The sequence below is a fragment of the Leptonychotes weddellii genome, chromosome 4 (genome assembly GCF_054177405.1).
Source record: "Leptonychotes weddellii isolate Sample4059 chromosome 4, ASM5417740v2, whole genome shotgun sequence".
In the NCBI taxonomy this organism is placed as follows: domain Eukaryota; kingdom Metazoa; phylum Chordata; class Mammalia; order Carnivora; family Phocidae; genus Leptonychotes; species Leptonychotes weddellii.
In genome coordinates, this window is record NC_138372.1 from 37,867,390 (window position 1) to 37,892,558 (window position 25,169).

Sequence of the window (25,169 nt, forward strand, 5' to 3'; positions counted from 1 at the left end):
ACAGCAACTGCCCCAGGCCCTGTGGGCATCCGTGGTAACAGGCATAAGGCTTTGAGAGTCAAAGCTTGGCTTGCAGTGAGAGGAAGCCCCACAGGGAGCTTGATATGAAACAAGCATGCTGTGTATGACGACGTTTTCTTTAACAGGATTAGCTGTGCAGGTGGGCCGCACTTACCCAGCTGGCCGGGCCCTAAAAAGTGTGCGTGTGTCAAATTTTGGTAAATGGAGGAAATCTTATTTTAAAGGCAGAAAAGAGACTCACTTTCCAAGTTCCTGAAGTGAATACCCTTTGTAAGATGGAGTCTTTTTTTTTTTTTTATTCATGAGAGACAGAGAGAGAGAGAGGGGCAGAGGGAGGAGCAGGCTCCCAAGGAGCAGAGAGCCCGATGCAGGACTCGATCCCAGGACCCTGGGATCGTGACCTGAGCTGAAGGCAGACACTTAACCATCTGAGCCACCCAGGCGCCCCTGATGGAGTCTTTTTTTGTAAAGTGAATCTCTACCCATGCTGTGACCTGGCTGTTAGTCTAGGACTGGGTGTCTATTAGTGGGGCCATCTGCAGAGAACTCAAGAGGCATGCTTCCGCCTCCACTTCAGGCAAAGGTCAGTGGCAATGCAGCCTGCTTGGGGCTGGGGGTGGACAGAGTGTAATGGGGAAAGCAGAGTGGGTGTGGGCTCACAAGAAGGGGAGATCAGGAGGGTGGGCCTTGCCTAACACGAGCAGTTCTGCTGCAGCAGCGGTGGGGTGTCCGAGAGACGGGTGTTCTTGGAGGTGCCCAACATGGAGGGGTCTGTGTCCAGTGAATCAGACATCTTGTCACAAATGGCATCTACCAGCCGCTCGAAGGCCTGCCTCACACTGATGTTCTCCTTGGCGCTGGCTTCAAAGAAGTCAAACCCTAAGGAGAGAAGAGAGGTAACAGTAAGGATTATCCTTTCCTTTTTATGCCCCCTGGCCAGACCACTCTGGATTAATATAGCCAGTGCAAAGGAGTGAAGCAAGGAGGCCTAATTTCATGGCAGACGATTCTGCCCTAAAGAGATGGTACAGGGGTGCCTGGGGTGGCTCAGTCAGGTAAGCGTTTGCCTTCAGCTCAGGTCGTGGTCCTGGGGTCCTGGGATCGAGCCCCGCATCGGGCTCCCTACTCAGTGGGGAGTCTGCTCTCCCTCTCCTTCTGCCCCTGCCCTGCTCATGCTCTCTCCCTTTCACTCAGTCTCTCTCTCTCTCTCTCTCTCAAATCTATAAATAAAACCTTTAAAAATTAAAAAAATTTTAAAAATAATTAAAAATAAATAAATAAATAGATGGTACAGGGCAGGGATTACCTGCACTGTTTGTAGAGTCAGACAGATCCTGGTTCTACCCTTGGCCACCTGTGTTACCCCCTGCAAGTCACCTAATTCTCTTTATGACTCAATTCCCTGGTTTATAAATAGGGATAATTTTACCTACCTCATTAAACAAGATAATGCAGGTAAAGTGTATAGTGCTGTGCCTGATACAGAGTGGGGTTCATTAGGTGTTTTCTGAAAGACTGAATACTTCAATATTTGTACATAGCACTTCACAGTTTTCCAATGCATTTATCACATCCATTACTTCATCTGATCCTCAAGTCACCCCCGGGAGAAGGAATGTCTGGGCAAACCCTCTCCATTTCACTAAGGCAGACACTGTGGCTTAGAGAAATAAGCTGACTTGCCCGAGATATCGTTCCAATTTTAGTATATGTGCTGCCGAAGCGAGCACTTGCCCAAGATAAATAGAGGAACCAGTGTGAGAAGTCCAGGCTCTGACCTTTTTGACTAGGGTTTTTCCTCTTCTTTCCCCTGCCTTCCACTCACCGCAGCCTACCCAGCTCTAGTCTAGGATCTGGAAGGCACCCCAAGATCCACAATGAACAAGCAAAGCTTCATTTGCCCTTTCCACCCCAGACACACTGGCTTATCTCCACTCCCTGAGGTTCCTCCTCCCCAGATCCCCCTGGAATTCCCTTGTATCTCTCCCTTCTCACACAAACCCCACAAAAGGCACCTGGAGGACTGCACCTGAAGTGTGAGATATTCTTGTCTGTTTTGTACCTTCAGATCCTTAATGACACTTTCTGTGACAATGAACAGAACTTGGTTGTCCTGGGAGACATAAGAAAGGCCCTCCTGATTCAGACAAAGTGGCTGCTTCCCAACTGTGGAATTTTGGCCAGTTGGAGGCCAGTCCTTCTCTACATGTCCCTGCCCCAGCCTCCTCCCTCCTCTTTTGTCCATCTATCTTCCTCTTTCTTTTCCTTCCAGGCCCATCTTTTTTCTCCTCAAAAGCTTCTCTCTTCCCTTTTTTTTCATGTCACTCCTTCCTTTCCCTTACGTTCCTCACACTTTCTCCTTGGGATTCTTTTTGTTGAGCACCTACTAAATGTCAGACACTAGGCCAGGAGCTTGGGAAATACTATTTTACTTAATCCTCACAGCAGCCTGTGGGGAAATATAATCATCTTCAATTTATAAATGAGAAAATGGCTTCAAGAGATTACATAACTTACACAAGGTCACATGGCTACTAGTGGAAATTGGGTTTAGATCTGGGTTTGACTGGCTCCAAGTCCATACACAGCCTTGTCTCCCACTTCTCTTCCCCTCTTTATTTTGTTTTCCTTTCTCCCTTTCAATTTCCTTCCTTCCTTGACCATATCTTTCTCTTCTTTACAAGTCTCTTTGGCCCCCTCTGGGTTTTTTTTTTTAAGATTTTATTTATTAGAGAGAGAGAGAGCGCGTGTGCGCTTGAACAGGGAGAGGGGTAGAGGGAGCTTCTCTGGAGTGGGAGAAGCAGACTCCCTACTGAGCAGGGAGCCCCGACACAGGGCTCGATCCCAGGGTCCACGCTTAACTGACTGAGCCACCCAGGCACCCCTGGACCCCTCTTCTTTTATCTGATTACCACAGTGTCTGAATCTGGGCAAGTCACTTTTTTTTTTTTAAGATTTTATTTATTTATTTGACAGAGAGAGACACAGCGAGAGAGGGAACACAAGCAGGGGGAGTGGGAGAGGGAGAAGCAGGCTTCCCGCAGAGCAGGGAGCCCGACGCATGACTCGATCCCAGGACGCTGGGATCATGACCTGAGCAGAAGGCAGATGCTTAACGACTGAGCCACCCAGGTGCCCCCGGGCAAGTCACTTTATTTCTCTGAATCCCTTAGCCTTTCTGAGCCTCAGACTCCTCAGTTGTCAAGTAGGAATAGCCATAGTGCCTTTCTGTCGAGAGCAATTGGGAGAATTGAGTGAGACGTGGATAAACTGCTGTACAAAGTTGCCGTTGGAATGACAGTTGCTTTTTCTCTACTTTCATCTGGCTCCTCTCACCTCCTCTTCATCCCATTCTCCTTTTATCATCTTTTCCCACAAAGGAGGGGCTCTCTTTCCCCTCCCTCCTTCTCCCTATTAGCCCACTGTCCACAGAGAGGGCTAAAGCCCCCAGGTACAAACGAGGTTCTTCTTCCCCTGCCATCTCAGCTTGAAGGCACTCCCAGCTCCTCCCAGGCCTCCTCTGGTTGACAGCCTCTCTGTGGCTCATTTCCTAACCTGAAAAAGGCTAGCAGCAAAAGTGCGCCCTAACTGTGGCCACGTGATAAAGAAGGAGGTGGCTGCTGGTTCATTATCTGCAAGCCATAGAAACCCAGTCAGCTTCAGAGACCCTCCAGCATGTTTTCCTTAATGAATATCATAAAAATTGACTCTCTGGCCTTTGACTGGCTTATCATAAATGGCAATGTTTGGGGAGGTGGAGGAAGTGTGTTGCTTGCCTAGGAAAGGGGCAAACAGGTAAAGAAGTAAATAGGCTTTAACTATCAGTTTGGATGAAGTTGGGGACATAAGTCAAGGCCAGGGGTACAAATCCCTTCTGAGGAATTGGCACCAAGGGGAGGCCATGTCATGTTGTACAGGTGGGCAGTGGGAAGAGGCCCAGGAGTCATATAGCCTGGATTTGCATATAGTCTCTGTCAGCTCCTAGCTGTGTGACCTTAGTCAAGGTCACAATCTCTCTCACCCTCTATTTCTTCATCTGTAGAATGGGGTGAATATTACCTACTTCAAAGGGTGGTAATAAGAATTAAAAGCACAAAAGTATGTGAAATGATTGGCATGTGGGAGACATGTTCATTCCCTTTTCCTTATATTCCTAGCTCACTTTAGTTCCAGCTTCCTTACACCCAGGGCCTTTAGGGAAACCTTTTTCCTCATCATTCAGGGCCAGTCAATAAAACAGGTCTTTAATGAACACTGATTTTGTTCCAGGTCTTTTCTTGAGAGCCAGGGACAAAGGGAGACCAAATCTGATCGTGGAAAAGACACACTAATCAGAGTTTCAATCCCTCACATGTGCATAGTCTGTAACAGTTCAAAAATACAATTTTAAAACCTTGTGAGTCGGGTAGGGCAAAGCAGGAGTTATTTGTAATTTACAGATAGTAAAACCTAGACTCAGAGATGGGCATAAGCCAGGGCTCTATCCCTTATGTCCCCTTGTCTCGCTCTCAGTTGGAACAGTGACCGAACACTATAACATTTCTAACCCAGGTAGAGCAAACCAGAGGCTGTGCAGGAATGCAGTGGGGAGAGAGTGGCAGGGGAAGAGAGCAGGAGGAGGCTTCCAGAAGTTGGTGGAGAGGGGAGACTTTAAGGCTAGAATTGAGCAAAACTCTACCTAACTAACTTCTCATTCTTCAGGACTCAGCTTAGATACAGCCCCTTCATTTTCCTCTGTGCTTCCCTCTGCTATAGCACATGTTACCCTGCATGGTAGAAGTCCATCTGACGAGGAGCTCCCTAAGCAGGGATCATGTCATTCATCCGAGCCCCAGCACTAGCCAGAGGAATAGGTGCTTGGTGAGTGTCGACTGATGAACAGAAGAATGAAGGAGGTGGGAATGAGCATGGAGGGTGTGGACAGTGGGGGTCATGTGAGCTCAGCTCAACATGCAGGAGGACACTGAGGCAAATCAGTAGTTCTTGCCCTCGAGGAGCTCCTAGTCTAGTGTGGGAAACAGACACATTGACAATAGTACAGTGATAAATGCTGGGATGGTGGGAAGTGAGGGGATTAGCAGGGCACAAGAGGAGGCACCTAACTGTCTTGGGGCCAGGGAAAGCTTCTTGGACAAGGTGATTCCTAAGCAGATATCAGCTAGATAAAGACAGGTGATTGTGAGTGTATGTGTGAGCACATGCATGTGTAGCGTACCAGGCAGGGGAAACAGCATGAGCACAGCTAATGGGGCAAAAAACAGCCTTGGTATATGCCGGAATGACCATAGCAGTTTGTTATCATTCGAGCAGAAAGCTCAAAGTGATGAGAGATGAGGCAGTAAGTCTTGTGGAGACTCGGAGAGCTCGTATGTCATGCCAAGGAGATGTCGTCACTGTCATCTCCAAGGTACCCAAGGTATGGGAACTCTGATTCAAATAACCAGCTCATGGCCCTAGCCAGCTCATGGGTCTCTCTTCCTAGCAGAACCACCCCAAATGTACACCCACCCAATTACTGTCAGACTTCTGGAAGGCCCTTCATTAGCAGGCCCAGATGGTAACCTTTTCCTCAGGTTCGTTAATAAGGATTCTCAGGAGCTGAGAACCTAGTGACGTCAGGAAGATGACAATAAATTAATCAGACTAGCCCTCAATCCTTTCCTCCCTCTAATTGGCTTCAGAACAATGATCCACACCAACCCCCATGATCATGTTTACCTATCCTGTCCAAAGGCAGCTGCCACAGACCCACAGACTCTACAGTTTGTCCACACTACCTACTCCTGAATTTGACCTCAGAATTCTATTCAAAACTCATAACCAACTGAACTCACCTCTCCTCATCCTGATACTGCCCAGAACACTTCTCCTCGACTTTTATGTTCAAATTCCTTTTCTATCTCACTCTGATACCTCCCATCTCTGTCATGTATCAATCTTCAACTCATGTCCCTCTGGTCACTGATGATTTGGCCAGGGACTCACTGTGTTCCTTTCTGTCCAGAGTTGTTCTCCAGACACCTAAAATAAGCACCACAGTGTACAAGGGTCTGTGGAGTCCGAGTGATAAGTAGGAATTATGTGAATTGAAATCATAGAATCAAAGAGGGATAGAGCCAAATGGACCTTCCCACTCAACAAATCTGAATCCCATTTTTCCGATGGGCAAACTAAGACCCAGGGACAGGAAACAAGATGCTCAAGATCACATAGTAAACTAGTGGCAGAAACAGAATAAAACCCTCAGCCTCCTAACTCCTAGTCTGGTGCTTTTCCCACTATACTTTGCTGGAGTGAGTATGTGTGCGTTCCAAAACCACATTGTAAATGAGTCTCTCCTTCCCTTGTAGGCAGAAGTGCATTTCTCCTTTACTATCCTTTAGGCTTTGGCAGACCCATTCACATTCAGATCTAGGGAAGGAACAAGAAGCCCCTTTCTGAGGGGCACAGGAGGGCAGAGGCCCTAAAATGCCATGCTTCTTAGAACAGGAGTCCCTGAAACTCCCTCACTCTCCCAAAGATCCACTTGCCTCAGTGACTCCACAGTCTCACCCATGTCCCAGGAACTCTGAGGATATTGACGGCCTGCTGCTACTCCCAACTTTACAAAAAGTTAGCTGCTGGCCATATCACTAGTCTTGGCCTAGTGAGCTGAGAAAAGCTAAAGGAAAGGGAGTCCTGAAGAGGAATCCCATAAAGCAGAAAAGGGGCACTACTGTGGTGACCAGCAGACCACTGAAACTTACTTAATTGCCGGCATAGCAGAGGGATAGGACTGATGTGGGGATGAGGAAAGCTGAGCATCCTCCCTCACTGTTCCCAGATCTGATCCCATCCTTGAAAAATTCTTAACATGGCCCACAAGATCCTTTATGGACTGGCCCCTGCCTACCTCTCTACTCTCACCTCTCACTACTCTCTCCTTGATTGTCTAGTCTCTGTGGCATGGGCTTCTTTCAATATCATGAGTGCTTCAAGCTCTACCCCACATTAAGACTATTCTTGATCTGGAATATGGCCCTCTGCCTCCACCCCCACACACATCCACACCCACACACACCCACACCCACACCCACTCTTTGCCTGGCTAACTTTTTCTCATCTTTTAGTTCTCAGCTTCAGTGTTACTTTCTCAGAAGATCTTGATTCTCCGGTCTAAAATTAGGTTTCTCTTTCTCACTTTCTTCATAGCGCTTGTAACTTACGTTACTTTTATCTGCCCACCATTCCTTCCTTTAGGGAATCACTATTTTAAAGAGTTGTGGCGACTACTGGTTATCATACCCGCCTCCTCAGCCACTGGGGCGGGCCTGTGACTCACAGGTGGCCAATCACAGTCTTCCCTGACATTGATATGTGGCGGTTGGGACACAGAAGGCCTTTTTTTTGCAGGAGTTGGGAAGATATGAATCTGGAGCTTCCATCATTCATCTTACTCCTCATGCAGAGTTTGACTGGAGAAGGAAGGAGACTGAAGGGATAAGAAAAGTTGAGAAATGGGAAATGCAGTTGAATCCGGAGTCCAGTGGACTTTCCAGCTACATGAGCTAATAAATTCTATTTTTAAAAAATTGAAGCTAGTTTGATTTGGGATTTTTTTTTTTTAAAGATTTATTTATTTATTTATTTGACAGAGAGAGAGATAGCTAGAGCAGGAACACAAGCAGGGGGAGCGGGAGAGGGAGAGCAGGCTTCCCACCGAGCAGGGAGCCTGATGCGGGGCTCGATCCCAGGACCCTGGGATCATGACCTGAGCCGAAGGCAGACGCTTAACGACTGAGCCACCCAGGCGCCCCTTGATTTGGGATTTTATCACTTGTCATAACAAGAGTCCTAACTCATGCAGAACTTATCACAATTTTTAACAGGTTTATTGTGATATAATTCACACACCATTCAATTTGTCTATTTAAAACATTTTAAGTTATATATTTGTATAATTATTTATTGTCCCTTTTCCATTAGTTCCATGATAATAAGTATCATAGCTGTTTCGTTCACTATTATATCCCAAGTACCAAGACAGAACCCAGTTCAGAGTAAGTGCTCATGAATAAGTGAATAAATGCATGAATGAATGAATATCCAACCTATGCTGGGTGCTTAGGATAATGAACCAAATTAGACATAACCTTGTTGCTCTGGAGGTCTAGCAAGAGAGATAGGTCTCTAAATAGGGAAATATTGGTAAGCAACAGAGGAAAGCTCAGGAAATTGTGTAGGACAGACATGGTTTACTATGACCTGCCCAAAATCTGACCTACTCATTAAGGCCTACTTTAAGTGCCTCCCTAAACCCTGCACTAAGAATTAATCTGACTTCATCTATGTTCCTATATAAATTTGATAGATCTAAACTGACTCCACTACTTCTTAACTGCATAAACTTGAGCAAATTATTTAACCCCTCTGAACTTCGTTTTTCAGAGTATTAGACATACCCTATAGTATCGACCTGGAAGGGTTATAGTGAGAATTAAATGAAATAATTAATACACAGCGTATCATATAATACCTGGATCAATATATATCACCTATTACCCTATTTACTGTACAGTGAGGTTAAGTAGTTAGGAGCACAGGCTATGGAGCCAGACTACTGCTTGGGTTCAAATTCTGACTCTACCTGTTACTAGCTGTGTGACCTTAGCAAGTTACTCAATTTCTCTGTGCCTCAGTTTTCTCATCTGTTTAAAAAAAAAAACAATTTAGAGATAAGAGAAGTAAGTATGTCAGAGGGCTCCAGGGGGATTAAATTAACTGAGTAATACTTTAAAACACTTAGAATAGTGCCTGGCACAAGGTAAATACCTAATAAATATTTAACCAACTCACTTTTAACAAATCTTAGTCGTAAGGGCTTGGCATGCCAATTATATTTTTTCCAAGTACACCTTTTAAAACTTAGTCTTGTTTAATTCTAAGGGCTTGACATGCTGATTATATATTTTTTTTCCAATACATACATGAAATCATCTTACTCACTTCCAGTGGCATAAGTCTTTCTTTTGGGAAATGCTACTCTCGACTCACACAGTCAATGATTTATAGTTCCCTGAACACACATGATGTTCCTTGCCTTTGCCAGTGTTATTCCCCTGAAATGTCCTTGCTTCTCCTCCTCACTTGGCTGCTCCTGTTTTTGTCTTCAAGACTCAGCTTGGGCATCATGTTCTCTGATCCCCACTGAGTTAGGTGCCTCCTCTGGGCCCCCCCAAGCCCCAGCACATCCCTCTATCACACTGATCACTCGGGGTATCACTGTTTCTGTCCTTCAGACAGGGGCGTGTGATCCTATTTCACAGCTCAGTACCTGGCAGAGAGTAGCACTCAGGAAGTCTTAATTGGACTGAAATAAAATGAAGTAGCCAAATACTTAACATAAATAAAATTTAATCAAAACATTTTTGCAGTGTCTACTCAGTGCCAGGCCATATAAGTAGGCACTGTTGGCACAAAAATAAACGACTCATTTCCTGTCCTCATGGAACTTGAGGGGAGATGGACAAGTAAACAAGCGCACCCAAGTGTGATTGGGACTGTGTCTGCTGTGTGTGAGGCGGGGGCACGAAGAAAAGAGCTCTGGGGGCCAGGAGAGGCTTCAGAGCGTGAGCTGTTTTGAAAAGTGAGTGGAGGTTTACCGGCTGGTTGAGGGTAATGGGGTGGGGAGTAGAAGAGCGCGCTCTAAACAGATGGGGTGTAGCCACTCCAGGGAAAGTGCTGGGAGCCTCCCTGGGGACAGCAGGTTGAAGGCATAAAGTGATACCTAAGGTCACCCAAATGTATGCTTCACCACATGCTCACTGCTCTTTGAACCAGGGGGACGGGTAGAGGCACTTTTTTTTTTCCCTGATGGGGAAAGAACAGTAAGATCCAAGATAACCCAACCTCCCTCTTTATTAAACACCTACAGTTTGCCAATTTCTATTCCAGGCCACCCTGGGGAATAAGGGAGGGAAGAAAGAAGTATAAGACACTCCCCCACACACGTACTCATAATACGCATAATACAAATATATACCATACACAACTCACATTTGTATATTATACAGTTTGCCCACCTACAAGCCCAAATATCTATACTTCAGAGACCATCAGAGAAAATAACTTTAAACTCCCTACTCCTCAATATTTACAACACCTAGGTTATGAGACATATTTAGGGAGACTGGCTAAAAGTTAAGCAATATATCCTTCCTTCTGGGGAAGTTTTCTCCGAGGTGATCCTACATTGAACCCCAATACAGAAAAGAAAGGAAAAGAAAAGGAAAAAAAAAAAAAAAGAGGGAAGCCTGGGTGGCTCAGTTGGTTAAGTGTCTGCCTTCAGCTCAGGTCATGATCTCAGGGTCCTGGGATCGAGCCCCGCACTGGGCTCCCTGCTCAGTGGGGAGCCTGCTTCTCCCTCTGCCTGCAGCAACCCCCTGCTTGTGCTCTCTCTCACACTGTGTTTCTCTGTGTCAAGTAAATAAATCAAATCTTAAAGAAAGGCAAGGCAAGGCAAGGAGCTGCTCTTTGAAGCAAGTATTGGTCGGAGTTCTGCTGTAGGGCCATTGAGACACATCTGAGGCACCTGGGTCTCAGTGAAGCACAGAGATAAAAGTGCTTTAACCTTGGAAAATGCCAGAGCATCACTTAAACCACACTGTTTCATCCCTTCATACAATTACTTTTGTTGTGAATTGTGTTTTGGTAAGGAAACATCAGTTTACATTGAGGGAAATTCTAAGACGTAACGTTGTGGTTGCTGTAAGAACGTTTGATATTAAGGACATTGTCACATCCAGCATACAGAGTCTGCTTTACAGTTGCACAAGAGAAGTGCTTCTCTGAATAATGGGTTTTTTATTTTAAGGACCATCTCAAGACTGTGTATTTGATTATGTTTCTTGCCTTGCTTGGCTGGTAAGGAAGCTCAAAGCCAATATTTTGGTCCAACTCTTACACATGCCTGGGAACTTAAAACATATCCACTTATCTCACCCCGGCTTCCTCTTATTTTCTCTTAACTTTGTTTTCCCTTTACTCCAATTTTCTTATTTTTTTATTGATGTACTATGATGATTTTTTTAAAAGATTTTATTTATTTGGGGGTGTCTGGGTGGCTCAGTCAGTTAAGTGTCTGCCTTCGGCTCAGGTCTGACTGCTCCTACTCCCCCTGCTCGTGTTCTCTCTCTCTCTCTGTCAAATAAATAAAATCTTAAAATTTATTTATTTATTTATTTATTTGACAGAGAGCTAGAGAGAGAGCACAAGTAGCAGAGCGGCAGGCAGAGAGAGAGGGAGAAGCAGGCTCTCTCCGCTGAGCAGGGAGCCCAATGCAGGACTCAATCCCAGGACCCTGGGATCATGACTTGAGCCAAAGGCAGCCGTTTAACTGACTGAGCCACCCAGGAACCCCACTGTGATGATTTTTATAAAACATCTCAAAGCCTTTGTGGAAGGAACTGGTGAAAAAAATTCGTGAATTTAAATTACACTTATTAATTCAATGTAATAAAATATACACATCGTAAATAACAAATTACCTAAAATTCACTAGCACAAAGCTTACATGCACATGGTACAAATATAAAACAACATACACAGAGCCCACATGCACATAATTCACAATCACAACACACCCTTAATGTCACACTCCAATGTAAACATGTACACATATACATATGTTGTGCCCATACCAAGCTGCTCTGCAAGGAGCCGGCCCTTCTCGGCGGGAACAACCCTCTCTTCCTCCATGTCACACTTGTTCCCAACCAGGATAACCTGTGCATTGTCCCAGGAGTAGGTCTTGATCTGAGTAGCCCTAAAGAGAGACAGAGAGAGGACTGTGTTAATGACATCCTGCTATGCTGGAAAGAACCCTGCAAAACTCGAAGACATGGTTTCCCTTCCAGGGGGCTTGCTACACCCAAGTTACATCAATGAACTCAGCTGAGGACAGACGGATGCCTGCCCCAGCTGGCTGTCACAGGTGCTGACCCATAAGCTCTTCTTGCAAACCTCACCCAGCTCCCAGAAGCCTTCCTCTAATACATCTGCCCATCCCTCTCCTCACTGGGCAGAGAGCTCTTTCTAAAACATCCTTTTTTTTTTCTTTTTAAGATTTTATTTATTTATTTATTTTTTTAAAGATCTTATTTATTGGGCGCCTGGGTGGCTCAGTCGGTTAAGCGACTGCCTTCGGCTCAGGTCATGATCCTGGGGTCCCGGGATCGAGTCCCGCATCGGGCTCCCTGCTCGGCGGGGGGTCTGCTTCTCCCTCTGACCCTCTTCCCTCTCGTGCTCTCTGTCTCTCATTCTCTCTCTCAAATAAATAAATAAAATCTTTAAAAAAAAAAAGATTTTATTTATTTATTGGACACAGAGAGAGACCGCGAGAGAAGGAACACAAGCAGCGAGAGTGGGAGAGGGAGAAGCAGGCCTCCCGCTGAGCAGGGAACACGATGCAGGGCTCCATCCCAGGACCCTGGGCTCATGACCTGAGCCAAAGGCAGACACTTAACTGACTGAGCCACCCAGGCATCCCTAAAACATCTATCTGACCACGGTAAGTCCTTTCTTAAAAGGACTCTCCTCTGGCCCCCTGACTAGAGTGTGATGAAGTCTAGATCCCTCAGGTGTTCAAGACCATTCACATCCTGTCTCTGTAGCTTTATCCCACTTCCTCTCACTTCTCTCCCATCCCAAAATGCTCTTCCATGGCTTGTGCCTTTGCCCAAAATGTTCTTCCATGGCATGACTGGGAGTCCCTTCCCCACACTAACTCATCCCCCAGGGCCCAGGGCTGATCTCATAATTCCTTGGGAGAAGCCTTCCCAGGCTTTCTCAGGCCCAGCTAGCCTCTCCCTCCCCCTCCTCTGTGACTTATAAACATTCACTGAGGCCTCAGATGGTGATTATTTGTAGAAACCAAAATGTCAGCAGTGGTTTCCTTCACATAGGATGGTTATGAAACTTTTTAAAAATACTTTTCTGTAGGGGTGTCTGGGTGGCTCAGTTGGTTAGGCAACTGACTCTTGATTTTGGCTCAGGTCATGATCTCGGGTCATGGGATCAAGCCTAGCATCAGACTCCAGCTCAGTGCAGAGTCTGCTTGTCCCTCTCCCTCTGCTCCTCCCACTTCCCTGCTCACTCGCTCTCTCTCTCTTTCTCAAGTAAATAAATAAAACCTTTAAAAAAAAATGCTTTTCTTGGGGCACCTGGGTGGCTCAGTCGGTTGAATGTCTGCCTTCGGCTCAGGTCATGATCCCGGGGTCCTGGGATCGAGCCCCACATCGGGCTCCCTGCTCGGCGGGGAGCCTGCTTGTCCCTCTCCCACTCCCCCTGCTTGTGTTCCCTCTCTCGCTGTGTCTCTCTCTGTCAAATAAATAAATAAATAAAATCTTAAAAAAAAATGCTTTTCTGTATTTTTCAAATTTTTGAAAGTGAGCATATGCTACTTATATAATGAGAAACAAAATTTTAATATAATGAATAAAATAGGACCCTTATATTGTGGATACATCTCTTTGTGGGGATGAGCCTAACTCTGTCTCTAACCACCCCATCAAATAGAAATGATTACTTCTCCTTTTGGTCCCCTACACCTTTACCATGGCACCTGCTACATTTGGCTGAATTTATAAGTCTCTCCTTGAAGGCAGGGATAGTCTCATTCATCTTTGGAGTGCCAGTCCCCAGCACAGAGCACAGAAGGTGTCAGCAACTGTCTGATGAATGAGTAAGCCAGCTAATGGTTAATCCTGAAGCAGATCTTAAATGTTACCCTATCCTGACACTGACACTCAATCTAACTCAACCCTAACTGCAACCTGGACCTATTACCAACTCTGCTCATAAAGCTGATCCCCCACTAATCTTCTCTTTAAGGGGGAGAAGCCATTCTCTCAAGGTACAGAATTCACTGAGCCACATTTGTTGTGGGCTGACAAAGAGCCAGGTTGTGTGCTGAGCACTGGGACTTAGATGGCTAGTCCAGGACCAAGTTGTTCAGAGGCAAAACTGAAAGGCCAGGGCTTGGGAGAAATAGACATTCAATCTTTAGCCTCAAGGCAGGTAACTGGAGCCAAGTCTCCATGTCTCCCCATACTCCTCTTCCTGTCATCTTCCTCCCTCCTCCCACCCTCATCCACTCTCAGCTCCCAGATTAGCAACTCAGGTTATTCTTGGAGGAATTGTCACCAAGTGTTAAACTCACTGTGTTCCTGAGACAGAATGAACAGCGACTGATGGTGAAAGGGAGGAAGGTCAGGCCAACAGGGAATGAGCAGTGTGAAGACACTTAAAAAAACAGCTAATCACTCCAGGGTAGAAGGTGGAGGGAAAGATGGAAAAGGAGGGGAAGAGGAGGAGGGGAGACAAATCATGACCGTAGAGAAGAGAGGGAATAAAAAGGGGGGAAAGGAAGAGAAAAGGGAAGAGAAAAAAAGGGAGTAAAGAGAAAAGAGAGGAAGGAAAGGAGGAAAAGGAAGATACAGGGTACTTGTTAGAAGAGAAGAAAGAGAAAGGAGGAAGGGGAAGATGTCCGGTAGGCTGGGAAGGAGAATGTCAACCACCATGAAGGACAGACATGTGCATGGCACCCTGGACAGGCTGCAAAGCCACTCTCAGTTCAAGGCTACAAGGCACCCACAGTACTTCACAAATCATGGCAACTGTTCCGTTGGAGAAGGGAAGTCCTCAAAGGGTGGCTATTATGCAAAGGGGAACAGGAGATAAGCTTGGCGCTGGCCAGCGCTGCTGCTGTATGCCTGGCCTGCTCAGCCTCTCTGATTCTGAACAAGAGCCATGGCACAGATGTTCCACCTTCTCCCATCCTCATCCTTTCCACTGGGCAAGGGCCCCGGCCCTCCCTCTCACCTAACCTTCCCCTCAGCTCCCTTCTCCCGGTGAGTTATGCTCCAGAAAGAAAGATGTAAGTTACTCAGAGGTTGTACATCTGGAGCTGTGCTGATTTCCACTGTATATTGAATCTTTACAAACTTGGACTGGATGTACTCTTGACCCCCAGCCTAGGGATAAACTTTATGGGGGAGTCATATGTGCATTCACTCACTACTGGGACCAGAATGATCTTTCCAAAACATGAATCTGAACCTGTTGGTTCTCTGTTCAAATGTCATCACCTAGGGGATAAACTCCAAACTCCTTACCCCAGCACACAAAATTCTTCATGACCTCTGCTCTCCCTGTACCCTTCACTTACCGTCTCACCTTTGCACATCTGCATTCTTTTCCTGGAATATTCTTATTTACTCACCCCCTGGCTAACTCCTGTTCATCTTACAAAATGTAGCATCTGTGTCAGCAACTCCAGGTCCCTTCCCTGACTCCCCAAGCCGGGTCAGAGCCCTCTGTTGGGCACCCACAGCCCTGGTGCCTCTCCTCATTACTGCACATGTCACATGAAATTCTCACTGATTACTTACTGATCTGTGCTTTCCTCTCATCTGTGAGTTCCTTGAGGCCAGGAGCCATGTCTGATTCATCCAGATTGCCCTGGCATAAAGCACAAGGCCTAGCACACATTAGGTTTTCTAGACAGTTTGATGAATAATGAATGAGTGAGGTGAATGAATGAATGAGGTCAATGAATGAATCTCATACCAATCTTGGACAGCATTGAAGGAATCCTCATTGGTAATGTCATACATCAGAATGAAGCCCATGGCCCCACGGTAATAGGCTGTTGTGATGGTCCGGTACCGCTCTTGTCCAGCTGTGTCCTGGGTAGGAAAAAGAAAGAGTTAGCCTCCTAGAAAGTCTACTTTTGTTCCTAAAAAGCCCTCAGAATAATTAACAAATAACCCAAGGTATATTTAAGGAGCACCTATTATGTGTCTTGTATTGTACTTGGTGGGTAGAATGTTTTGTTCGTTTGTTTTTAAAGATTTTATTTATTTATTTGACAGAGAGAGACACAGCGAGAGAGGGAACACAAGCAGGGGGAGTGGGAAAGGGAGAAGCAGGCTTCCCGCTGAGCTGGGAGCCCGATGCGGGGCTTGATCCCAGGACCCTGGGATCATGACCCGAGCCGAAGGCAGACGCTTAATGACTGAGCCACCCAGGCGCCCCAATAAAATGGTTTTTAAAACCTCATAAAAATTTGGGCACCTGGGTGGCTCAGTCAGTTAAGTGTGTGCCTTCAGCTCAGGTCATGGTCTCAGGGTCCTGGGATTGAGCCCTGTGGTGGGCTCCCTGCTCAGCAGGGAGGCTGTTTCTCCCTCTCCTTCTGCTCCTATCCCCCCATACTCTCTCTCTCTCTCAAATAAATAAATAAAAATCTTTAAAAAATAAATAAAATGTCATAAAAATTAATAAGAAAATAATTGAGGAGTGCCTGGCTGGCTCAGTCAGTAGGGCAGGCAACTTTTGATCTCGGGGTCATGAGTTCGAGCCCCATGTTGAGGGCAGAGTTTACTTAAGAAAAAAAAAGAAAGAAAGAAAATAATTGAAATTCCAACAGAAAAAAGGGCAAGCCCCGCACTGGGCTCCCTGCTCAGCGGGGGGCCTGCTTCTCCCTCTCCCACTCTCCCTGCTTGTGTTCCCTCTCTTGCTGTGTCTCTCTCTGTCAAATAAATAAATAAATAAATAAATCTTTTTTTAAAAAAAGATTTTAACTATTCTTAATTATAATTCCCATTATAGATGAGGATGTAGTGAGATGTGCAACCTCACTCCTTGCTCATGGAAACTTGGTTCAGTCTTTCTGAAAATCAATTTGGAAGTCTCAAGACCATTAAAAATATTTGCAAACTGAGGGTTCTAGAGGGGAGAGGGTGGGAGGATGGGTGAGCCTGGTGATGGGTATTAAAGAGGGCACATTCTGCATGGAGCACTGGGTGTTATATGCAAACAATGAATCATGGAACACTACATCAAGAACTAATGATGTAATGTATGGTGATTAACATAATAAAAAAATACAGGAAAAAAAATATTTGCACTCTTAACACAGAAATTTTCTTCCTCAAAACTTTTGCTACAAAATTAGAAAATCAGCCCTATGCACAAAAATATTTGTTGGGACAGGAGACAATGCTTGTACATGTGATATAATAGCAGTTTTGTAACTATATATGCAGAGAAGAAAACATCAAAAGATTAATAGTGATTATCTCTGTATGAGAGTCAAGAATTACAGGGATTTTAAACTTTTTCATGCACTTTTATTTCCTCTACAATAAGCAAATATTGCTCTTACATATGGAGAAACAAATATTTTGCTTAAAATCCTTTAACGATCCTTTTTTTTTAAAAAGATTTTATTTATTTATTTGTCAGAGAGCACAAGCAGGGGGAGCGGCAGGCAGAGGGAGAGGGAGAAGCAGGCTCCCCGATGAGCAGGGAGCCCGATGCGGGACTCGATCCCAGGATCCTGGGATCATGACCTGAGTCGAAGGTAGGTGCTTAACCAACTGAGCCACCCAGGCGTCCCCCAACACAATTCTTTATCTCAAGCAGATCACAGTCTAGTTGGAAAGACAGACATATAAGCAAGCAAGCAAAAACAAGACCAACAGTAAAGTGTTATTGGAGCACATTGGGATGTTTCACGTATGTCCACACAGTCCTTATGTGAGGGACCAGCCAATCTTCTGTTTCATTACAATTTTAGAATGCATGATACTTGAGCATGTATAAAACATCTCTTCATATATTAGCTTACTTAAATTTTATAAAATCCCTGTACGGCAGGTATTATTAGCATTTACATTTTATAGTTGAGAATGCAAAAATGCAGCCAGGGTAAGTGACTTTCCCAAGGTCATAAAGCTAGTGACAAAAGCTATGCCTTAAATCCAGGGCTTCTGATTCCAAGTCCAATGCACATACCACTAAACCTCAATCAATGAAGGACGTGTGCACAAATACTTCCTGAACACAATCTATAATGATAATAAAAACAAATAAGGGAACAATAATAACTACAGTATGCCATTATTTGTACATATGTTGCACCTGTTATCCACATACTTCAGAAAAACCCTGTAGGATATATATGGCTACTCCATTTTACTCCAGATGAGGAAACTGAGGCTTAGAGAGATTGCCACTAAGTGTCAGAATTGCGATTCAAAATAAAGTCTATCTGACCCCTACACTCATTACAATTTATACCTTAGCCATGAACCATACTTTGTGTGACATAACATAGAACAAACACTATCCTGCCCTCAGGGAGCCTCAGTAAAAGTGCAGAGGTAGCTAAGACATACACCAGTAGACTGATAATAAGAAATATGTGGCAATATGTCATGAGTTCCAGATAATCAGTGTGAAGAAAATGTGTTACACATGTCAGGTAAGGTAGAAACATGGTGGTTTTGGGTAATTATAGAAGATGTCAAAGTAGAGATAGTGTATCAGGATATGCTGAGTTATTCAATAACAAAGCAATCCCCAAATCTCAGCAGCTTAAACAAGGTTTTATTTTTTACTATTGCTCCATATCCATTAAGCGTTGGCTGGGTGCTCTGCTTTTTGTCTTCCTTATTCTAAGATAAAGACTGACAGAGCAGCTACCAGAGGGAAAAAGTGTGTGAGTCATGTGTTGGCTCTTAAAACTTCCACTTCTCCCATTTCACTAGCCAAAGCAAGTCACACACCCACATCCAAGAAAATGAAATCTTATAATATGCCCAGGAGGAGAATCATAAATGTGGTAGACAGCGTAGCTCCCACTAATGGAATCTGTACCAAGTCCAGAAGCATTGGCCTGAAGATGTGCTTATTTGACAATAGTAGGAGGACAACAAGGACTTTTCTAAAGAAGAATTGTCCAAACAGAGAAGTGAAGGAAAAGTATTTTGGCAGAAGGAAGAGTTTTTGCCATTGAGTACTCCAAAAGAAAAGGAATGGCAGGAAATGGGAAATGGGTATGTGCTGAAACTAGAAAAAGCTTTAAATGTTGTGCTATGGGGTTTGGACTTTATCTTTTTTTTTTTAGGCTCCATGCCCAGCACAGAGCCCAATGTGGAGCTCGAACTCATGACCCCAAGATCAAGACCTGAGCTGAGATCAAGAGTCAGACACTCAACCAACTGAGCCACCCAGACACCTCTGGACTTTATCTTTTAAAATAAAAGATTTTTGAGGCAGGGAATTAATATAATTAGATCTGAACTTTATTTAGAAAGATCACTCTGGCTGTGATGTGGAGAATGGACTGGAAAAAGAGATGGGAAGCAGGAAGGCTAGTTAGAAGATCTTTGCAGTGGTTCAAATGAATCCCAGTAAGGATTGAACTAGAGTGGTAGCAATGAGAATGGAGTAGAAACAGATCCAAGAGATGTTTAAGAGGTGAACTCTAGGGCATGGTGATGGATTAGAGGTGAAGAGATGAGAAATCAAAGATAAGGTATGTTTCTGGCAGGGCTCATTTTCTCCATGTCCTCAGCAATTCAGCTCTGGCCCAGACTTGCACAACCTTACTCAGCAAAACAAAATCTGTACTTACTACACCCACCATCCTTGGGGAGCATATAAATCTCCATCTCCTTTTGTTGAGCATAGTCTTTGGGTGTCTTACTCTTCACCTGAAGCAGCTTTATTCCTTCTAACCACATACAGTACTTCTCCCTAAGAGTTCTGGCAAATAGGGGCACCTGGGTGGCTCAGTCGTTGGGCGTCTGCGTTTGGCTCAGGTCATGATCCCAGGGGCCTGGGATCGAGCCCCGCATTGGGTTCCCTCTCAGTGGGAGGCCTGCTTCTCCCTGTCCCACTCCCCCTGCTTGTGTTCCCTCTCCCGCTATGTCTCTCTCTGTCAAATAAATAAATAAAATCTTAAAAAAAAAAAAAAGAGTTCTGGCAAATATAATTTTCTCCAGTTCATAAATGAGTGAGCAGATGAATAAATGAATGAGTGAAGAGATGGATGAGTAAGTGAACACGTAACTTAGGCACTACTGAGAGAAATCATCAGTTTGCCCTACCTACGCAGAAGCCTTGTGTGTACCTATGGAACACTTCAGCAGTATTTGATTTACCCCACCCCCATACACTCTTGACTCAGCTTCCTGAGCTCCTCGGAGTCAACACCACAGATGAGACTCTTTCCACCCATCTGTAGACCAGGCCCCAAATCTTGTCCTGGAGGATTTAGAATTTAGCCAACCATCCAGAGTAGTGATCTAGAGGCCCAGGCAAGATTTCTGAGAAGCTGCACTGCTAGCAGGTCTCAACTCTTCTCACTCCATCTGTGTTGTACCATTTCCCTGTGAGAGTTTCTAGTCCCCCACCTCTGACTGGAGCCTGGCCCTGTGCCACAGCTCTTTGACAGAAGAGTCCTGTCACCCAATTGATATCCAATTAAGCCCCACATTGGGTGTAGAGATTACATTACAATACAATACAATACAATACAATATAATCCTGGTATGGAATAATAAGTGAGCTTGGACACGGAAACAGTTTCATCTCCATGCTCCTAGTGCCTAGCATAGGGCTGTGCATACAGTAGGGATTCAATCACCACTTGCTAAACAAAAAGGCCACATAGTTTTGAGATTGAGAGCATGGTCTATGGAATTAGACTCCTGGGTGTGAATCCCTGTTCTAACCGCATACTACGTGGCAATGGTAGGCAGCCTCTAAAATGCCTCCCAATGATCACTGTCTCCTGGTATTTATGCTCTTGTGTAATCCCCTCCTTGGGCAATTTGCCTTTTTGAGCCGTATTCTCTTCATCTATAAAGTGGGAATAATAGCAGTATCTACTTATTGTGAAGATTAAGAAAGTTATTATATCTAGGGGCGCCTGGGTGGCTCAGTCGTTAAGTGTCTTCCTTCGGCTCAGGTCATGATCCCAGGGTCCTGGGATCGAGTCCCGCATCGGGCTCCCTGCTCGGCGGGAGGCCTGTTTCTCCCTCTCCCACTCCCCCTGCTTGTGTTCCTGCTCTCGCTATCTCTCTCTGTCAAATAAATAAATAAAATCTTTAAAAAAAAAAAAAGAAAGTTATTATATCTAAAATGCTTGGAATGGTTCCTAGTACATAGTAAGTTCCATAAAGGAATCAGAATTGTTATTTCTGCACTTCCAGAGTTAGCCCCAGGAACAAGGCCAGCTTCCCAGGGTCTGCCCAGCTGGAGTAGATGAGCTTCATGCTATGTGTCACTTCCCACTCATTCAAACCTCCAGAGCTGCCTCCAGCCAGAGTCTTAATATGATGCTTCTCTCAAAGAGTAGCAAATGGCCTGATAGAAAGGGAACAGATGAGTGTAAAAGTTGAGCAGGGCTTGGTCTGACTCCCAGCTCTGCATTCATCAGTTGTGTGATTTTGGAAAGCTTGGCTTTTTTCATCTCTCTGACACTCAGCTTCCTCACATCTAGAATAGAAATAATAATGCCTACATTGTAGGCTGTTTGCAATTAAAGAAGATTTTTTAAAATGTCTAGCTCATAAGCGGTACTCAAATATGAGAGTACATACCATTTTCATTATTACTTAACTCTTCTAAGCCTTAGTTTTCTCATTTGTAAAGTGGTGATAATAATACCACCTTTGAAGTGCTTGTGAGAGGATTACAGATAATGTATTTTTAGAACGTGGCACAATGCCAGGCACACAGTAGGTGCTCAGTAAAGTTCATAGGAGCTCCTGCTACTACTGTTGATATTGTTGTTATGGTTATTTCACTTCAAGAAAAGCAAGGTTGGAACAACAACAATCCAGCACTCACTATCCCATGCTCAATGGAAAGTAGCCCAGAGAACTGCTCCTGAAACTCCCTCTCTCTCCCTCTCTTTTATTTTTAAAAATCACTTTGACAAACATTGATTCCCCTCCTACTGATGAGAGTCAGAAATAGAACCAAAGAGGAGACAGGAAGGAGGAGAAAGAAAGAGGCATGACTCACTGGCTACTTGAGGAAGGAGACCATGTCATCAAGAACCATCAATTCACTCCTATGAAACAGGCATTCATTGAGCTCTTCATATGGGCAGAGCATTATGCCAGAGAATGGACACCAGGGTGTGCAAGCCACTGCCCCAGCCTCCAGCAGTCCCATGTGGCAGACAGACACATAGGCAAGGGGGAAAGACGCTAACATCAACTATGTGCCACACATTCTGATAAATACTTTATATATGGGATCTCATTATTTACAGTAACAAAATAAAACTGCTAGTTGAGCACTGTTAAATGCCAGGCACCATGCTAAGCATCTTTCCTATTTTATTTAATTATCAAACAGTCTTGAAATACTGTTATCTCTATTCACAGATGAGAAAAAGTTCAATAACTTGCCTAAGATCTTGCAACCAGTTCGTGGCAGACAGATTCAAACCTGGTTCCAAAGTCTATGCTCTTCCCAGGATGCCCTTTATTTCACATCACTTCTCTTAATTGTTACAGCAGCCTAAAGCAGGGTAAGTTTGAGTCTCCATTCTATACATAAATTAGCTGAGGAGCACAGAGGTTAAATAAATTGCTAGAGTCACAAGCTATAAGGAGACAGAGTCAGGATTCAAATTCTGTCTTTTGACCACAGCCTGTGCATTTTCAATACAACCTATAGCCCAACCAGACTATGTATTCTTGATCCCTTTATGCCCCCTAAGACAGGATCCAGCTCACTCTGCAGCACCCTCCCCCTCCCAGATAGGAGGTCCTCTAAGGCTTCCTGGGGCAAACAATCTCCCCTCCACCAGAGGGTAAGGCTGTACCCACAGAGCTTAAATGGAATCACATGTGTCTGGCACTCAGGTGCTCAACCAATATTAGTTATCTTCTTTTTTTGTTTGTTTTTTTTAAGACTTTATTTATCTGAGAGAAAGAGAATGAGAGACAGAGAGCGTGAGAGGGAGGAGGGTCAGAAAGAGAAGCAGACTCCCTGCTGAGCAGGGAGCCCGATGCGGGACTTGATCCCGGGACTCCAGGATCATGACCTGAGCCGAAGGCAGTCTCTTAACCAAGCGAGCCACCCAGGAGCCCCTAGTTATCTTCTTTATCTTCCACTGAATCATACCCAACACAGACCCTTCATTTCTTTCTAGAGTTTCCTCATGGTCGCCCACACGTGCCACACTCATTTCTGCTCCATTATTTCTGTTCATGCTACTCTCTGCCACATCTGCCCTCTCTCAGCTCCTCCACTTGTCTGGACTACCAGATTGTTGAATTCTAAAGTTAAAAGGAAACCTTAAGAGTTATTCAATTTGCTCTCTCACTCAAAATAGGAATTTACTGCAGGGCATACTTGTATTGAGTGTTTCTAATGTCGGATGCCCACCACCTTAAAAGGCAGTGGTTCCACTGATGGACAGTTCTGATTATAAGAACATTTCTTCCTTCTGTTGAGCTGAACTCTGCATGTGGTATTTCTATCCATTGATTTAATTCTGTTCTCTGGAGACACAAAGAATAAATCTAATTTTTCACTCATGTGGCAGCCTTCCAAATATTTAGATCCTATGTTTGTTTAGCTCTTAGAGGTTATAAAGTTTGTTCTTATTATCTCAGTTAATTCCCAAAGAAATCCTATGAGAGAAGAACCAAGTCCCCATTCCACAACAGAGGCAACTGAAGCTTGTGGGAGGCTAAAGACAGTGAATGATGGAAAGGGGCTTAAATAAAACCAGGTCTTTGGGCTCCAAGGGACCACGGCTCTTTACACAAGCCTACATCTCTGTTTTAAATCACCTGTCACAGGGACCTGGACAAATAGCAGAAGGAACAGAACGGTGAGGGGAACTTGAAACTGTATCACGGGAGGAACAACTACGGGAAGGAAGATGTTTAGTACACTGGGGACTAGCACCGCTATCTTCAAATATCTAAAGTGCCTAACAGATTTTCCTCCTTTGCCTTTCTTTTCTTTCAAATCTTCACTGGGTGTGGCAGTGTTGGCTAGGTCCTGAAGATCAAAGGATGAATGCAACACAATACTTGTTTGAAATTTGCTGCAGAAGGTAAACATGCATGGGGTGGGATTCTGAAGCCTGAGAGGCTGTTCCCATACAGCCTTCCTGTGCCTTTTCTTGAGGTAACACTCTTCCTTTGGAGCTCAGCTCAGCTCAGCAGAGAAGCTCCCCTGACCACCCTGGCAGAGTCAAATGCTCCAATTACATGCTGTCCTGGCACCATGTCCTTCTCCTTTGTAGCACTCATCCCCACTGTAATTTTGTACTTATTTGTGCAATTATTTGATTAAAGTCTTTCTCCACTGCCAAACTGCAAGTGCCACAAGAACAGGATGTCTGGTTTTGCTTACTACTGTGTCTCAGCACCGGGCATAGCATTAGCACATAAGGTGGGGGAGATTTCCAATAAACACTTGTTGAAAGGAGGGATTTATTAGGTGTCTGCAACATTTTCAGTGGAGCACACTGAATGTCAGATGCGTCTTTCCAAAATCCAAATCTCATTATTTCCCTCTTGATCTAAATCCCTTCTCCGGCCTCCCATAGCCCACACCACAGGGTCTGAACTTCTCAGTAGAACATACAGACCCTTCAGGATCTAGCTCAGGCTTCCCTTCAGTTCTTTCTCTCTCTTATTCCACTCAACCCATGAGTTCCAGTTTTGCCCAACTACTCGTGGGTCTTTTGCTGATTTGCAGATGTTTGACTGGAATCCCCACCCCTTCTCTTTTACAATTCACAAACTCATTCAAAGGTCACATGCTCTCTGAAGCTTTCCCTGACCTCCTCTTCCCTGACAAAGTAACTTCCCTCTCTGCCTTTTTATGCTTTGGCATTATATCCCTGGACACATTTATTATAGTTACTGGTTTATTTATCTGTCTCCTCTTTCAGATTATGAGCATCTTAAGACCCAATCTTTTTTTTTTTTAAAGATAGTTTTTTTTTTTTTTTTAAAGATTTTATTTATTTATTTGAGAGAGAGAGAATGAGATAGAGAGAGCATGAGAGGGGGGAGGGTCAGAGGGAGAAGCAGACTCCCTGCTGAACAGGGAGACCGATGGGGGACTCGATCCTGGGACTCCAGGATCATGACCTGAGCCGAAGGCAGTCGCTTAACCAACTGAGCCACCCAGGTGCCCCAGGACCCAATCTTATATTTCGCTAAATCCCAGGCCCTTGACTATAGCACCTGACATATAGTAGGCACTTAGTAAGAATGCTGAATGAGGGCGCCTGGGTGGCTCAGTTGGTTAAGCGACTGCCTTCAGCTCAGGTCATG

General features: G+C 44.7%; 1 protein-coding gene across 1 annotated transcript in view; it reads right to left on the reverse strand.

Annotated features, from left to right (window-relative positions):
- Positions 1–330: 330 nt before the first annotated feature.
- Positions 331–25,169, reverse strand: part of RAB3B (RAB3B, member RAS oncogene family) — a 64,961-nt gene continuing 40,122 nt past the window's right edge. Inside the window, exons 3-5 of the mRNA XM_081816917.1 lie at positions 15,628–15,746; positions 11,700–11,824; positions 331–900 (exon numbers count right to left, since the gene is read on the reverse strand). Of these exons, the coding sequence (XP_081673043.1) occupies positions 713–900; positions 11,700–11,824; positions 15,628–15,746 (432 nt within the window). The 3' untranslated portion in view covers positions 331–712. The remainder of the gene's footprint in view (positions 901–11,699; positions 11,825–15,627; positions 15,747–25,169) is intronic.